Source organism: Trachypithecus francoisi, unplaced genomic scaffold (assembly GCF_009764315.1).
Source record: "Trachypithecus francoisi isolate TF-2019V2 unplaced genomic scaffold, Tfra_2.0 Lachesis_group17, whole genome shotgun sequence".
NCBI classification, from domain to species: Eukaryota; Metazoa; Chordata; class Mammalia; order Primates; family Cercopithecidae; genus Trachypithecus; species Trachypithecus francoisi.
Window position 1 is genome coordinate 24,914,095 of NW_022681462.1, and position 16,736 is coordinate 24,930,830.

At 40.1% G+C, this 16,736-nt stretch overlaps 1 protein-coding gene and 1 pseudogene across 4 annotated transcripts in view; both read right to left on the reverse strand.

Annotated features, from left to right (window-relative positions):
- SLC4A5 (solute carrier family 4 member 5) overlaps positions 1–16,736 on the reverse strand; it is a 140,714-nt gene that overhangs the window by 90,394 nt on the left and 33,584 nt on the right. For all 4 annotated transcript variants that reach the window (XM_033175145.1, XM_033175147.1, XM_033175144.1 and 1 more), the window contains one exon: positions 9,245–9,322. In XM_033175145.1, the coding sequence (XP_033031036.1) occupies positions 9,245–9,320 (76 nt within the window). In that variant the 5' untranslated portion in view covers positions 9,321–9,322. The remainder of the gene's footprint in view (positions 1–9,244; positions 9,323–16,736) is intronic.
- Positions 767–2,092, reverse strand: LOC117062050 (annotated as a pseudogene).

The following is a 16,736-nucleotide window of genomic DNA, read 5'->3' on the forward strand; positions in this document are numbered from 1 at the left end:
AGCTAGGCTGGTCTTGAACTCCTGACCTCATGATCCACCCACCTTGGCCTCCCAAAGTGCTAGGATTATAGGCATGAGCCACCACGCCTGGCTCCAACCCCCTTTTTACTTACTATCTCTACAATTTTGCCTTTTCCAAAATATCATAGAGTTGGAATTGACAGAGCAGGAGCATCACCATCTTGTTGGATAAGCACTGCCAATCTAAAGGTCACCTTGAAAACCATATAAATCCAAAGGGCATCAGCCTAATGGCTAAGGTGAGCATGACCATAAACCACAAACAACATCTCCAACTAGAAACATTCCAAACCCCTCCCTGACCAGAGACATGCCAGCCCTGAGATAACCTCCCCTCCAGCCGGAGAGATGTCAGCCCCAGGATAACTGCCTCTCCCACCAGAGACATTCCAACCCCACCATAAACTTCTCCCCCACAGAGAAACATTCCAAGCTTGTGGTAAGTTCTCTCACTCTAAAATAAACAGTCTTAGTCTGTAAGAGAGAGTGCTTCTGACCCAAATCAGCCAAAAGCCCCTCTCAGGTTTATTCTCAAAATAAACCTGTCTTTGACTGTTGAGCCACTTTCCATGTTTCTTTCCTTTCTTTAACTCTTACAGGAATCATATATTATGAAGCCTTTTCAATTGGCTCTTTCAATTAGCAATATACATTTAAGCTTCCTCCATGTGTTTTCAAGGTTTGATAGCTCATTTCTTTTTTTTTTTTTTCCTCTGAACTTTTTATTGGCCTCTTGCTCCCCAAAGGGTACCCTGCTTCTGCTAGCTTAATGTCTCAGAACTTTGGTGTCATTGTTCTCAGACACCACTTTGCCATCCACTATCTGGTGGGTAGTGGTCTTTTGGATGATTTGCACGGAGTTGCTGCTGTCCAGGGCATCACCAAGACTGAAGTCCTCACCATCTTCCAGCAGGCAGTGGTAGGTGGTGATCTCAGCCTCCAGCTTGAACTTGATATTCAGCAGGGCCTTGTACTCCTGGGCCTGGGGCTGTCCCTCTGCCCAGGTCTGTGCCAGCTCTGACTCCAGGTGCAGCAGGATCCCATTAAGCTGTTCCATCTGGGCCTCCACCTCCCTCAGGGTGTTCTCCAAGCTGGCCTTCAGATTTCTCATGGAGTCCAAGTCAGTCTCCAAGGACTGCACTGTACATCTCAGCTTCATGAGCATCATCTCAGCAGCTCCAACCTTGGCAGACTGTATGGTGACCACTGTGCTGCTCTCCTCAATCTACTGAGACCAGTACTTGTCTAGCTCCTCTCACCTCTTCCGAGCCAGCTCATTATATTGGGCCCATGTGTCTGCCATGATCTTGGCAAAGTCCTGAGACTGGGGGGCATCTACCTCCATGGACAACCCAGAGCTGACAATCTGGGCTTGTAGGCCTTTTACTTCCTCTTCATGGTTCTTCTTCATGAAGAGCAGCTCCTCCTTGAGAGCCTTGATCTCTGTCTCCAGCTGCAGCCAAGTGACATTGGTGTCATCAATGACCTTGTGGAGCCCACTGATGTCACTCTCCACAGACTGGTGCATGGCAAGCTCTGTCTCATACTTGACTCTAAAGTCATCAGCAGCAAGACGGGCACTGTCGATCTGCGCAACTATGTGGGCATTGTCCAAAGTATTTGTGAAGATCTGAGCCCTCATGTCCTCAGTGGTCTTGAAGTAATAGCTCCAGTATCTGACCTGGGGTCCCTTCTTCAGGTGCTCCTGGATTTTGCTCTCCAGCTTCCTGTTCTCAGTCCTCAGGCTCCTCACTCTGTCCAGGTAGGAGGCCAGGCGGTCATTCAGGCTTTGCATGATCTCCTTCTCATTCAGGATGCCTCCCATTCCTGCCAGACTCCCAGCCATCCCCATGGCCAGGCCCCCAGACCCTATATCGCCCTGGAAGTTGGTGCAGCAGGACACAGAGATCCGGGAACCAGAGCCCCCAGCACCTACATAGATGCTGGCCGCACTGCTGACCAGCCAGGCGCCATAGCTTGGCGGCTGGACAGAGCCCAGGGACTGGTAGTTGGAGAAGGTGGAACAAGTGGTGAACCTCATGCTGGCCAGGGAGGAAAGTGAGAGGAAAGGACTCAGGCTTTGCCAATGACCTCATTTCTTTTTATCTCTGAACAACACTTCACTGATGAATGTACTGTAGTTTGTTCATTCATTCTCCTATTGAAGGACATCTTGGTGGCCTCCAGTTTTGGTGATAATGAATAGAGTAGCTATAAACATTCATATGTGGCTTCTATGTGAACATAATTTTCAACTTAATTGGGTAAATACCTAGGAACATGATTACTGGTTCAGATGACAAGACTATGTTCAGTTTTGTAAGAAACTGCCATACCGTCTTCCAAAGTGGTTATACTATTTGCATTCCCACCTGCAATGGAAGAGCATTTCCTATTGCTTTGCATCCTCACCAGCATTTGGTATTGTCAGTTTTTTAAAAAATAGCCATTCTAATAGGTGTTAGTGGATCTCATTGTTTTAATTTTCAATTCCCGAATGACATATGACATTTAGAATCTTTTTATATGCTTATTTGCCATCTGTATATCTTCTTTGATGAGGTGTTTGCTTATATCATTTGTCCATTTTAAAATTGGGTTGTTTGTTTCCTTATTGTTGAGTTTTAAAAGTTCTTTTGGTATTTTCAGATGCAAGTCTTTTATCAGATATACACATTTTGCAAATATTTTCTCCTAGTCTGTGGTTTTCTTTCCATTCTCTTAGATGTCTTTCATAGAGCAGAAGTTTTTAATTTTAATAGAGTCCAGCTTATCATTTTTTTCTTTCATCAATTGTGCTTTTAGGGTTGTATCTAAAAACTCATCACCAGACCTAAGGTCACCTAGATTTTCTCATATGCTATCTTCTAGAAGTTTTATAGTTTTGCATTATATATTTAGGTTTAAGATCCACTTTAAGATGATTTTTTGAAAGGTGTAAGGACTATGTCTGAATTTTTTTTTTTTTTTTTTTTTGAGACAGAGTCTTACTCTGTCATCCAGACTGGAGTGTAGTGGCATGATCATGGCTTACTGCAGCTTTGACCTCCTGTGCTCAAGTAATCCTCCCACCTCAGCCTCCAGAATAGCTGAGATCACAAGCATGCATCACCACACCCAGATATTTTTAAAAAAATTTTTAGTAGTCTCAAAATCTCTACATTGCCCAGGCTGGTCTTGAACTCCTGGGCTCAAACAATCCTCTCGCCTTGGCCTCCCAAAGTGCTGGGATTACAGGCATGAGCCATTGCACCCAGCCTGGATTCTTTTTTTTTTTTAAGCATATGAATGTCCAGTCATTTCATCACCATTTGCTAAAAATGTTATTCTTCTTCCATTAAATTGCCTTTGTGTCTTTGTCAACGATCAGCTGATTATATTTGTGTGGGTCCATTTTGGGGCTATTTATTCTGTTCCACTGATCAATTTGTCTGCTCTTTTGACAATATCACACTTGATTGTAGTAGCTTTACAGTAAGTCTTGACGTTGAGTAGTGTCAGTCATTCAACTTTGTACTTCTTCAGTGTTATGTTGGATATTCTGGGTCTTTTGCCTTACCATATACATTTTAGAATCAATATGTCGGCATCCAAAAAAATAACTTGCTAAGATTTTTACTGGGATTATATTGCACCTATAGATCAAGCTGGGGAGGACTGACAACAATGTTGAATTTTCCTATGCATGAACATGAAATATTTTTTCATTTTCTTAGATCTTTGATTTCCTTCATTACCTTTATAGTTTTTCTCATGTAGATCCTGTATACATTTTGTTAGATTTATGTCTAAAATTTTTGGTGCTAGTGTATCATGTCTTAAATTTCAAATTTCAATGGCTGGTACATAGAAAAGCAACTATACCCTAAGACTACAACCTGAGACCTTGTTATAGTCACTTATTAGTTACAGGAGTTGTTTGGTAAATTCTTTGGAATTTTCTGCATAGACAGTTATATCATCTGTGAACAAAGATAATTTTATTTCTTCCTTCCCAAACTATATACATTCATTTCCTTTTCTTGTCTTATTGCATTAGCTAGAATTTCCAGTATGATATTGAAAAGGGCTGGTGAAAGGGGATCTCTTTGCTTTGTTCCTGATCTCAGTAGGAAAGTTTGAGTTTCTCATCATTAAGTATGATGTTAGCTATAGTTTTTTTGTTGATTTTTAAAAAATCAAGTTGAGGAAATTTCCCTCTATTCCTAGTTTACTGCAAGTTTTTACTATGAATAGGTGTTGGATTTTGTCAAATGCTTTTTCTGCATTGGTTGACATTATTGTGTGATTTTTCTTCTTTGGCCTATTGATACGATGAATTATCTTAATTGACTTTTGAATACTGAACCAGCCTTAATAACTGGGATAAATCCTTTTGGTCATGGTGTATAATATTTTTTTTTTTTTTTTTTTTGAGATGGAGTCTCGCTCTGTCACCCGGGCTGGAGTGCAGTGGCCAGATCTCAGCTCACTGCAAACTCCGCCTCCGGGGTTTACGCCATTCTCCTGCCTCAGCCTCCCCAATAGCTGGGACTACAGGCGCCCGCTACCTCGCCCGGCTAGTTTTTTTTTTGTATTTTTTAGTAGAGACGGGGTTTCACCGTGTTAGCCAGATGGTCTCGATCTCCTGACCTCGTGATCCGCCCGTCTCGGCCTCCCAAAGTGCTGGGATTACAGGCTTGAGCCACCGCGCCCGGCCAATTATTTTATATATTGTTGAATTTGATCTGCCAGCATTTTGTGGAGGATTTTTGCATATATATTCATAAAGGATATTGATCTGTAGTTTTTCTTTCTTGTCATGTCTTTATCTGGTTTTGTACTGGGATAATGCTGACCTCATGGGATTAGTGAGAAAGTATTCCTTCTGCTTCTATTTTCTGGAAGAGATTGTAGACAACTGATATCCTTTCTTCCTTAAATGTTTGGTAGAATTCGCTAGTGAAATCATCAAGGTCTGTTGCTCTTTTTTTTTTTTTTTTTTGTAAAGTTGTTAATTATTATCTATTACCTCTCTAATAGTAATAGACCTGTTCAAATTATTTATTTCTCCTGTGTGAGTTTTAGTAGTTTGTGTCTTTCAATAAATTAGTCCATTTCACCTAAGTCATCAAATTTGTAGGCACAGAGTTGTTCATAATATTCCTTTATTATCCTTTTAATGTCCATGGAATCAATAATGATCAACTTTCATTTCTGATATTAATGTATGTCTTCTCCCTTTTTTCCTTGGTTAGCCTGGCTAGAGATTCATCAATTTTATTAATCTTTTTAAGAGATAGCCTCAGTTTCATTGATTTTTCTCTATTGTTTCCTATTTCTAATTTCACTGATTTCTGCTCTATTTGGTATTATCCCTTTTTTCTTCTTGCTTTAGGATTATTTTGCAATTCCTTCTCTTGTTTCCTAAAATGGGAGCTTAGGTTGTTGCTTTTAGATCTTTCTTCTTTTCTAATATATGAATTTAATGTTATTCATCTTCCTCTAAGCACTGCTTTTGCTGTATCCCACAAATTTTGATAAGTTAAATTTTCATTTTCATTTAGTCAAAAATATTTTCAAAATTTTCTTAAGACTTCTTCTTTGACTACTCATATATTATTTAAAAGTATATTGTTTAATCTCTAAATCTGTTGGGATTTTCCAGTAATTTTTCTGTTACTGATTTTTAGTTTAATTCCAATGTGGTGTTACAGCATACTCGGCATGACTTCTGTTTCTTTAAATTTGTTCAGGTGTGTTTTATGTCCCAGAACGTGGTCTGTCTTGGTGGATATTCCACATTGAGAAGAATGTGTATTCTGCTGTTGTTGGCCGAAGCATTATACAAATGTCAATTAAATCCAGGTGATTAATATGCTGTTCCTCTCAACTGTATCATTACTGATTTTCCGCCTGCAGGATCTGTTAATTACTGGTAGATGGGTGTTGAAGTCTACAACTATAATAGCTGATTTGACTGTTCTTCTTCAGTTTTGTCATTTTTTTGCCTCATGTATTTTGATGCTCTGCTCTTAGGTGTATACATGTTAAGGACTATTACGTTTTCCTGAAGAATTGACCCTTCTATCATGATGCAATGCCCTCCCTTATCCCTGTTAAAGAGATGTTCTTTGCTCTGAATTCTTCTTTGTCTGAAATTAAAATACCTATTCTTGCTTTCTTTTGATTAGTATTATCATGGTATATCTTTCTCCCTCCCTTTACTTCTAATTCATCTGTATCTATCTATCTATCTATCTATCTATCTAATCTATCTATGTGTGTGTGTGTGCATATATATATGTGTGTGTGTGTGTATTTGCATTTTTTTTGAGATGGAGTCTTGCTCTGTGCAGCTTCCACCTGCAGGATTCAAGTGATTTCCTGCCTCAGCCTTCCGAGTAGCTGGGATTACAGGTGTGTGCCACCATGCCCGACTAATTTATGTATTTTTAGTAGAGACAGGGTTTTACCATGTTGGCCAGGCTGGTCTCGAACTCCTAACCTCAAGTGGTCTTCCCACCTCAGCCTCGCAAAGTACTGGGATTACAGGTGTGAGCCATCGCACCTAGCCTGTGTCTTTATATTCAATGTAGGTTTCTTGTCACATAGTTGCGTCTTGTTTTTTGAGCCTTTCTAACATCCTCTGTCTTTTAATTGATATGTTTAGACCATTCATATTTAAAGTAATTATTGACCAGGTGCAGTGGCTCACGCCTGTAATCTCAGCACTTTGGGAGGCTGAGGTGAGTGGATCACCTGAGGTCAGGAGTTCAAGATCAGCTTGGCCAACATGGCAAAACCCCGTCTCTACTAAAAATATAAAAAATAAACCAGCGTAGTGGTGTGAACCTGCAGTCCCAGCTACTTGGGAGGCTGAGGCATGAGAATTGCTTGAACCTGGAAGGCAGAGGTTACAGTGAGCTGAGATGCACCATTGCACTCCAGCTTGAGCGACAGAGCAAGACTTCGTCTCTAAATAAATAAAGTGATTATTGATATCAGTTAATTAATATCTACTATGTTTACAACTATTTTGTGTTTGTGGCACTTGCCCTTTTTTTTTTTAAGAAATAGGGTCTTGCTATGTTGCCCAGGCTGGCCTCAAACTCTTAGCCTCAAGCAATTCTCCTGCCTCTGTCTCCTGGGTAGCTAGGACTACAGGCACATGCCACTATGCCTAGCTCCTCCTGTGGTTTTAATTGAGCACTTTATATGATTCTGTTTTCTCTCATCTCTGAGTGTATCATTATACCCCTCAAAAAATTATAGTGGTTGCCCTAGACTTTGCAATATACAATTAGAATTAATCGATGCCCACTTTCAAATAACACTATAGTGTTTCTCAACTGAACTATGGAGAAGCATGTCTAAGCCTTTTAGAGAGATGTTGAATATGCTTTAGAGAGATGTAGTATCAGTCTACTCTGGTTGGTGCATTCCTAGGTACTGGAGGTCAGGTTACTTGGATGTCAGTGTCCAAATCTGTATATAGTCCCAGCTCACCCCACTGCATGCTCTTCTGGATCCCATTCTCTCCTGGGTGTAACAGGGATGAAGAAAATGAAGTGGAGATTATTATGAAATGTGGCCTCGCTTCCTAGGGGACGGGTGTCAGAATGACTAGTTTCCCTTCTTCCTCCTCTCACCTCCCCACATCATGGTGGAACTTCCCTTCCCTACACTGCATTGTTTAAGCAAGCTGCAATTTGAGATAAGAAGTAGACACTAGCACTTAGAGGTAAGTAGTTCCACTCTAAGGGCTTAGTATATTTGGGTCTTCCAATGACAAGTTCCTATTCTCCACCCTTGAGGCCAGGAATGGAAATGAAAAGAAGCAGGTATATCAGAAAGACCCCATCCCAAGAGGCAGCTGCCCTGGGTGCTCCCTGGCTTGTCCTTTATTTGATCTGTGGCCATCTTGCCTCTGTGGGACTCAGTGAACTCATCTGTAATGTGGGAATGAAAATCCTTTCTCTACCAAACTGGCATCTGAAAAGATAGAATGGGATCATGTATGAGAACATGATTATGCAAATTGTAAGGGGCCACACAGGAAGAGTATACTTATTAAAAAAATCAGAGGAGATGGCTGTCAAAAAAATATTTTACTTTCTGTTCTGAATCTAAATTGTCCCATCTTTTCTTGGCTTCTATCATAATCAAAAGAGCATGGTGATTTAGCTGGTGAACTGTAGAGAGTGGCTTGTCCTCACCCAAGTCTACATTCTCCTTCGTGGCTCTGCAGGACCTCTCCTCTCACCGTAAGTATCTTGCAGTTTGGCTCAGGACATGTGCCAAGTTCTCCTAGCAACTCTTTTTTTTTTTTTTTTTTTTGAGACGGAGTCTCGCTCTGTCGCCCGGGCTGGAGTGCAGTGGCCGGATCTCAGCTCACTGCAAGCTCCGCCTCCCGGGTTCACGCCATTCTCCTGCCTCAGCCTCCCAAGTAGCTGGGACTACAGGCGCCCGCCACCTCGCCCGGCTAGTTTTTTGTATTTTTTTTTTAGTAGAGATGGGGTTTCACCATGTTAGCCAGGATGGTCTGGATCTCCTGACCTCGTGATCCGCCCGTCTCGGCCTCCCAAAGTGCTGGGATTACAGGCTTGAGCCACCGCGCCCGGCCTCTCCTAGCAACTCTTTAGGACATTTTTCTTGCTTGACAGCTCCAAAGTGGCTCTACACATTCTGCAGCTCACAGAGCCTCTAGGTGGACAGCGAGGTTGGTATTTTCCTTCACTTGGGGCTGGGGTAATGATGGCACTAGCCACCCATCTGACTGCCTTTTCATAAGCCCTGTGGCTTCTTCTCTGTAGTGTGTAGGAGGCTTTGGGCCTCTAAAGTCAGCAATTCTGGAGCAACAGAAATACCTGCCACCCCAACATCCTCTTGCACTAGTTTTAATTGAGCTGGCAGTTTGGGAATCTATTAATATAAAATGTTGATATTTGGCATTTATTATGGTTTGCAGATCTTGTAAAATTAGGTGAGTTACATTTTGTGTTGGGGAAGCTATACTCTAATCCACAGAGCCAAAGTGGCAGTTTCCTATCTCCGGCCTGACCATGCAGTCCCCTGGGGATACCATGAAGGCTGGTGCCACCAGCCTCAAGGAGACACTGTGGATGAGTCAGGAAAAGAGACCTGCTCCCTAGACTCTCCAGCTGAAAGAGTTGTTATAAAGACATCCAGAGAATTCTCAGTGCCTCCTGAGATTTGCGTAAAGTCCTCAAAGTGACCTCACCTTTCTGATCCGGAAATCTCCTCCTGTGGTTAGTGTGGTCCAGCTTTCCTACCCCAGCCTTCTCCTTCACCTTCATGACTATAAAGTAAAAGGAACACAGCCTCAAAATGTATACATTAAAAAGGGTAGGATTTCAAGGATAAATGGCCAAATCCATAGTCACGATGGGAGATTTTAATACAGATAAAAAACTAAGACAAAAGGACATATAGCTGGGTGTGGTGGCTCACACCTATAATCCTAGCACTTTGAGAGCCTGAGGTGGGTGGATCACCTGAGGTCAGGAGTTCGAGACCAGCCTGGCCAACATACTGAAACTCCATCTCTACTAAAAATACAAAAATTAGCCAGGTGTGGTGGCATGCGCCTATAATCCCACTTGCTAGGGAGGCTGAGGCAAGAGAATCTCTTGAACCCGGGAGGTGGACTTTGCAATGAGCTGAGATTGCACCACTGCACACCAGCCTGGGCAACAGAGCAAGACTCTGTCTTAAAAAAAAAAAAAAAAAAAGGACATATAAACAAATTGAAGAATAATTTCTAACAAATAGAGAACACACTTCCTTTTCAAGTACAAATGACACCATTTACAAAGAAAGCGCATATACTAGGTCATGGAAAGCCTCAGAAAAGTAAATTTATTATGCTTCTATAGTTTATATATAATAAGCCTAATTTGTATTGTGGTTTCCTATTAAAACCATCATTCAAAATTATTATATATAAATATACTTGTATATATAATAATTTCTAATCATGGGTTTAATGGGAAACCACAATAGAAATTATTAAATATTTGAACTCAACATTTATAAATACAATATATTGAAACTTGTGGGATGCAGCATACTTAGAGAGAACAAGGAAAGAAGGCAATTACTTTAAAAGATTATTAAGATAGGCAATTGAGCCAGGTGTGGTGGCTCACACCTGTAATCCCTCCACTTTGGGAGGCCAAGGCAGGAAGATTGCTTGAGGCCAGGAGTTCACGACCAGCCTGAGCAACATAATGAGACTTTATCTCTATAATACACATACACATATATATATCTTATTAGATATATATATTAGATATATATTTTATAGATATATATTAGATATATATTTTATAAATATATATATGTGTGTGTATATATAAATATGCACCACGTGTGATGGTGTGCTGTAGTCCTAAGCTACTTGGGAGGCTGAGGCAGGAGGATCATATGAGCCCAGAAGTTTGAGGCTGCAGTGAGCCATATATGATTGTGCCACTGCATTACAGCCTGGGTGACAGAGTGAGACTCTGTCTCTATGAAAAAGAAAAAAAAGAAAAAAACAAAGGCATTCTATGTAAGATCAATCAGAAGAAAAGAAGAATTTTAAGTAAACAACACTAGGAATGAAAAAGGGACATAACTTAAAATATAGTTGAGAATTTAAAAAGTATAATTCCATTAAAAAATTCATACCAATTAATTTTAAAACTTAAATAATAACAATAAAACTTAAACAATAACAATTACATTGCTATGTGCCAGATACTAAAGTGCTTTGCATGTATGATTTAATTGAATCTTCTCAACAATCCTATGAAATAAATAACATTATTATTCCCATTTTACAAATGAGGAAACCCAGACACAGAGAGCTTAAATGACTACCCACATGGAAAAACAAAACCAGACAATCTGTTTCTGGAACTATAACCCTTAGCCACAAGGCTAATAAATGGATACTTCACTACAAAAATAATAGAAGTATCAAAAATTGACTTTAAAAAAATTAGAAAACCTAAATTAACCAATAACAATTAAAATTATTGTAGGAAAGGCACCACAATCAGTCATATATTGATAATTATTGAAGTTATGCTACAAAAGATTTGAAAAAAAAAAAAGAGTTGTAAACTAAAAACAAAATCCTAAGCCTCCCCATCAACTGAATGGACTCTCTCTTGGCCAAGGGGATCCCAGGCATACATTAAAAACCGAAATCCTGGCCAAGACAGGATAGGAGGTCAGACACACCTTGTTATATTCTCTCCTTTTTGCAGTGTAGACAGAACTGACCAGCATTTATGTTAAAATTGAGAATAAGACTAACAGAACAGATCCTTTGTGGCAATAAGGTACCAAACTATAAACAAGACCTAAAGCCAGGCCAGGCAAGGGTTAAGTCATGCACATCTACACTTGAAGAATAAGCTGTGTCCTAAGTGCCACAAGGTTTTTCTTTTCCTCTAGCAGTTAAACAAGCACTGGCCTTGAGACAAGCAATATTAGAACAATTCACAGCACATCTACCAGCAGACGCTGACTAACCAACCCCCTGCTCCATAAGCCATAACTATAGCTTTGATTGGACAAAAGACTGACTTCAGTGACTTTCTCCTGATAAGATCACGGACCATGGACTGGTTCTGGTCAGTTTACAGAGGCTGTGCATTTGAACTCCAAAGATATTCTAACGTATAATGCCTAACGTAATACATTTAAATGTAATGGCTCCATCCCAAGGTGAACATGGGCATGTGTAATATGCATGTTTGTTCAATGCACATGCATCAGGACCACCTTCATGAATATTCATAGATCCTCCTGTAACCTATTGAATATGCATGTTTGGCCAACCCAGTCATTACCCCTCTTCCTTCGAAGTGCCCGTCTCTGATCTAACCCTGAGGCTGTGGTTCCCAGCCTGTAACATGGCCACCTTGCAGGCTGTAACCCTTTACAAGAAATACTTCTCTCTAAATGCATAGATTATGTGATTTTTAAGTTAATAGGGTCATCATCATTTATTTTACTTTTGTTGTGTTTGAAAATTTTTCTATAATGCAAAGAAAAATAAACACCAGGAACAGATAGTTTTTTAAAATGTTTTATCTGAACCTTCAAGGATTAGATAGCCTCTACATATACAAAATGTTTCTCAAAGATAGAAATAGGACATCAGAGGCAATAGGGACATCTGAAGACCATGATGCAGAGTGGGCTGAACACAGGGGAGATGGTGGAAAATCTTCATAAGGAGTTCTGAGGTTAAATCCTCAGGTCTCTCTTCTAGGCTCTAGTCTCCTATAATGCCCCTTCTACTCAGAATATGGAGGGGCCCTGTAGGAGACTAAAGCCTAGGACAGAAGATCCCTGGATAGCTGAGGGCAAAAAGGAGTAATTTCACTGGGGAAACAAAAAGGAGTTAAGTAAATGCAGTTAGTCCCTCAGCCCTTTGCCTGTTGGACTCCTAGAACCCTAATGAAGTTTAGGCCCTCCAGGCAGGACATTGGAGAACTTTCAGATTCCAACATTTTGGGGACCTCTGGCAAAATGGCAAGGGCTGCATCCAATTGCCCACTGTAAGTCTATCATTCAACAAGTCCAGCCTGGCCACTTGGCAGCTGTTTAGCAGTTCCACTTCAAAACATGAACAGCCAGCCAAGAATCACCAGAATGACAGATACCAAAACAAACAGGAAAAGAAAAAGTCCAAGGAAACAGGAGCAATGAAGGCAGCCAAAGAAACCATTAAAACTATGTAGTAGCAAATGCCACAAAAGCAAAAATAGACAAATGGTACTTAATTAAACTAAAAAGCTTCTACACAGCAAAATAAACAATGAACAAAGTAAACAGACAACCTACAGAATGAAAAAAATATTACACACTGTGCATGTGACAAAGAGCTAATATCTAGAATCTGTGAGGAACTCAAACAACTCAAAAAGAAAAAACAAATAACCCCATTAAAAAGTGGGCAAAGGACATGAACAGATATTTGGCAAAAGAAGACATATAAATGGCCAACAAGCATAAAAAATGTTCAATATCACTAATCATCAGAGAAATGCAAATTAAAACCACAATGAGATACCATCTTACACCAGCCAGAATGGCCATTATTAAAAAGTCTAGGCCTGGCAAGGTGGCTCATGCCTGTAATCCCAGCACTTTGGGAGGCTGAGGTGGGGGATGGCCTGAGGTCAGGAGTTCAAGACCAGCCTGGCTAACATGGTGAAACCCCATCTCTACTAAAAATACAAAAATTAGCCAGGTGTGGTGGTGCATGCCTGTAATCCCAGATAGGAGGCTGAGGCACGAGAATCGCTTGAACCCAGGAGGCAGAGGTTGCAGACTGAGATTGTGCCACTGCATCCAGCCTGGGCAACAGAGTGAGACTCTGTCTTACACACACACACACACACACACACACACACACACAAAGTCTAAAAATAACACATGCTGGCCAGGCTGCAGAGAAAACATGCACTGTTGGTGGGAATGTAAATTAGTACAACCTTTATGAAAAACAGTATGGAGGATTCTCAAAGAACTAAAAATAAAACTACCGTTTGATCCAGCAATCCCACTACTGGTATATGCCCAAAGGAAAAGAATCATTATATTAAAAAAGATACCAGCACTTGAATGTTTATTGCAGCACTATTCACAATAGCAAAGATATGGAATCAACTTAAGTGTAATCAATGTAGGATTGGATAAAGAAAATGTTATATATATATATATGTATACATATAATGGAATGCTACTCAGCCATAGCAAATGAAATCATGTCTTTCGCAGCAACATGGATGAAACTGGAGGCCATCATCCTCAGTGAAATAACTCAGAAACAGAAAGACAAATCCTGTGTGTTCTCACTTATAAGTGGGAGCTAACAATTGGTACACATGGACATGTAGAGTGAAATAACAGACACTGGAGACTCCAAAAGGTAGGACGGTAGGAGGGGGTGAGGGTTGAAAAGTGACCTATTGGGTACACTGTTCACTGTTCGGGTGATGAGTACCCTAAACTCAAACTTCACCACAATGAAATATATGCATGTAAGGAACTTGCACTTTTGCTCCCTAAATATATATTTTAAAATGTTTAAGTTATTTTAAAAACTATGTAACTGGTGCTCACTTTAGTAGCACATATATTAAAATTGGGATAATAAAAGATTAGCATGACCCCGTGCAAAGATTACAAAACAAAGACAAAAACAAAGATAGTTAATATCTTCAAGGAGATTGTCATAGGTTTGTTTAATATAGTTCCTTCCTTGGCATCCAGTTTTTGGCCTGACATAAGTTGTTTGAAACCCAATTAGTTGTACTCCTTGGCCTAGTTAAAACTTCCCCTCCCCATGTGATTGTTTGTAAAAGAGCGCATTCTCGCTCTCTCTCGCTCTCTCTCCCCCCATTCACTGATTGAACATCCTACTGCCTCTTGACTTCCCACCAGCCACCCCTAACCTCTCCGAGATCTGTAAGTAATAACTTTTTTCTGTTTTATGCATTTTGGTTTCATTGTGTCTCACCTGACCACCTAAACCTTATTTTCCTCCTGGTTAGAGCTGTCCTAGAAAGTGGCTATCTTGGTTTCTGGCTACTCTGCAGAAACAGCTCTCAAGACCAAATTAGAGGAAATCACAACAGAGACAAGAAAAGACATTGTATTCATGACAACAAGAAAAGCAGAATTAAAAATATCTTAGAAGAAAATTTTCAATAAAAGACTTGGAACATAAATTTGAAGGAGTATATCAGATAATAGAACACAAATAAAAAGAGATTAAACAAATACTATGATAAAACAAGAAAACCAGAGAATCAATCCAGGAGGCCCAAACATCAAAGTAATAGGAATTTCCAAAACAGAGATAAAAAAATAGTGGAGAGAAAACTATCAATGAAATAACATGAGAATATTTTCCAGAACTGAAGGATTTGAATTTTCTGATTGAAAGAACTTTCAATCAGCTCAGAAAAAATAATTTTTAAAAAATCCACTCCAAGTCACATGATTATGAAGCATTAGGACATCATGGATAAAGAGATCTTAAAAGCTTCCAGAAAAAAATAAGTCACCTACCAAGAATCTGAAACAAGAATTACATCAGATTTCTCAATTGCTACAGTGGAAGCTACAAGACAATGAAATCGTGCTTCCAAAAGTGAGACAAAATTATTTCCAACCTAGAATTCCAGTCCCAATCAAACTATCAATCAAGTGGGAGAGTAGAATAGGGGCATTTTCAGACATAAACTATCTCAAAAATTTACCTTTGATGCACCTTTATTTCAGGAAGTGATTGAAGGAGGAACTCCAGCAAGATGAAGGACTTGCACTAAGAAAGAAATTAAGTCTGGAAAACGGGATTCACCACAAAAGATGGGCAAAGGAAAGTTGCTGGAGAAGAACCCTGTAACAGTCCAGAGAGCAACAGGCACATTTTAGAGCAGGCACTGGACAGGATGTCTTCAGGAAAAAACCTGGTTCTGAAAAATGGTCTTCATGTGTTTGTTGCGAGAGGATACAAAAAGCTTGTCAAGAACAGTCATAGAAAGGAAAAGTAATCATGGTACACTATACTCAACTGTGGGCAATATTTACACAGTCATAATAAATCAAGTGAGTGTTAGTTTCCCTGAAAATAGCAATAGAAACAGGGTTGATATTCCACCGATATGCATTGGTATGGCTGCTGTTTATGGTTGGTGTCCATTTTTAGTGATCAGGTATTCATTTTGGTTGGTCAACATCAGTGCCATGTTGATTGTTAAATATTTTGAACATTACCACTGGATGTAACTATTTGGAGAGTATAAAACACCTGTGGAGAATGCTGCTAGCTACTTCCCTGATGCCCATTCCCCTTTCTGCTCTGACTTTCTGACTTCTGCTCCAGCCACAGTAGCACTATGGCCAACTAAAAAGAATCACTTCCCTCAGATGCTCTTCAGCTCTCTCTGGCTGAAGAGCTGCAGGAGAAAGAATCTGAGGAAGGAGTCCCTTCCTAGATAAAGCATTTTCAGAAGAAAGCCCCTTCACTTTTCCTTCTTCTTCCTTCCTGGATAGAGTTGCCAGGTTTAGCAAATAAAACTAGTTTGCCCAGTTACATTTGAATTTCAGATAACAACAAATAACTTTGAGTATATGTTTGGTACAATATTTGGGATATACTTCTACTAACAATTACTTGTTGACAAAGGTGACCCAAATGTGGTTACTGAAAACCATACCTGGGTCATATGACAAAGGACTCTAGGAAAGTAAGTTTTTACTGGGAAAATAATATTGAGTCTGTCAGTAAGGGAAAAAGGGAGAATGGGCATTGGGTGGTCATCTAGCATGTCTGCTACACTGCCCAACATCCATTCCCTCTTCTTCTTGCCTATTTACAAAACTCCATTTTGTTCAGGTAGAGACACAGGGCCCTTGATTGCCAGCAGTCACCTTCCGTAGGCTCAGGCATGAGTTGGGATCTATATAAACCATTCATGGTAATCTGGTTGCCCTTAGCCAGTCACTGATTTTAGGAGTAGTCATGTGACACTATTCTAGCCGATGAGATATAGGTAGAAGTACCTTGGGTAAGGCTTCCAGGAAAGCTTTTATTTTCCTGATTGAAAGTGACACAGTTGGAATGCATAGTTTGTCCTTTACCCTCCTCCTTTCTTGCACGGACCTTGAGACTTTGAGATAAAGCAGCCATCTTGCAACAA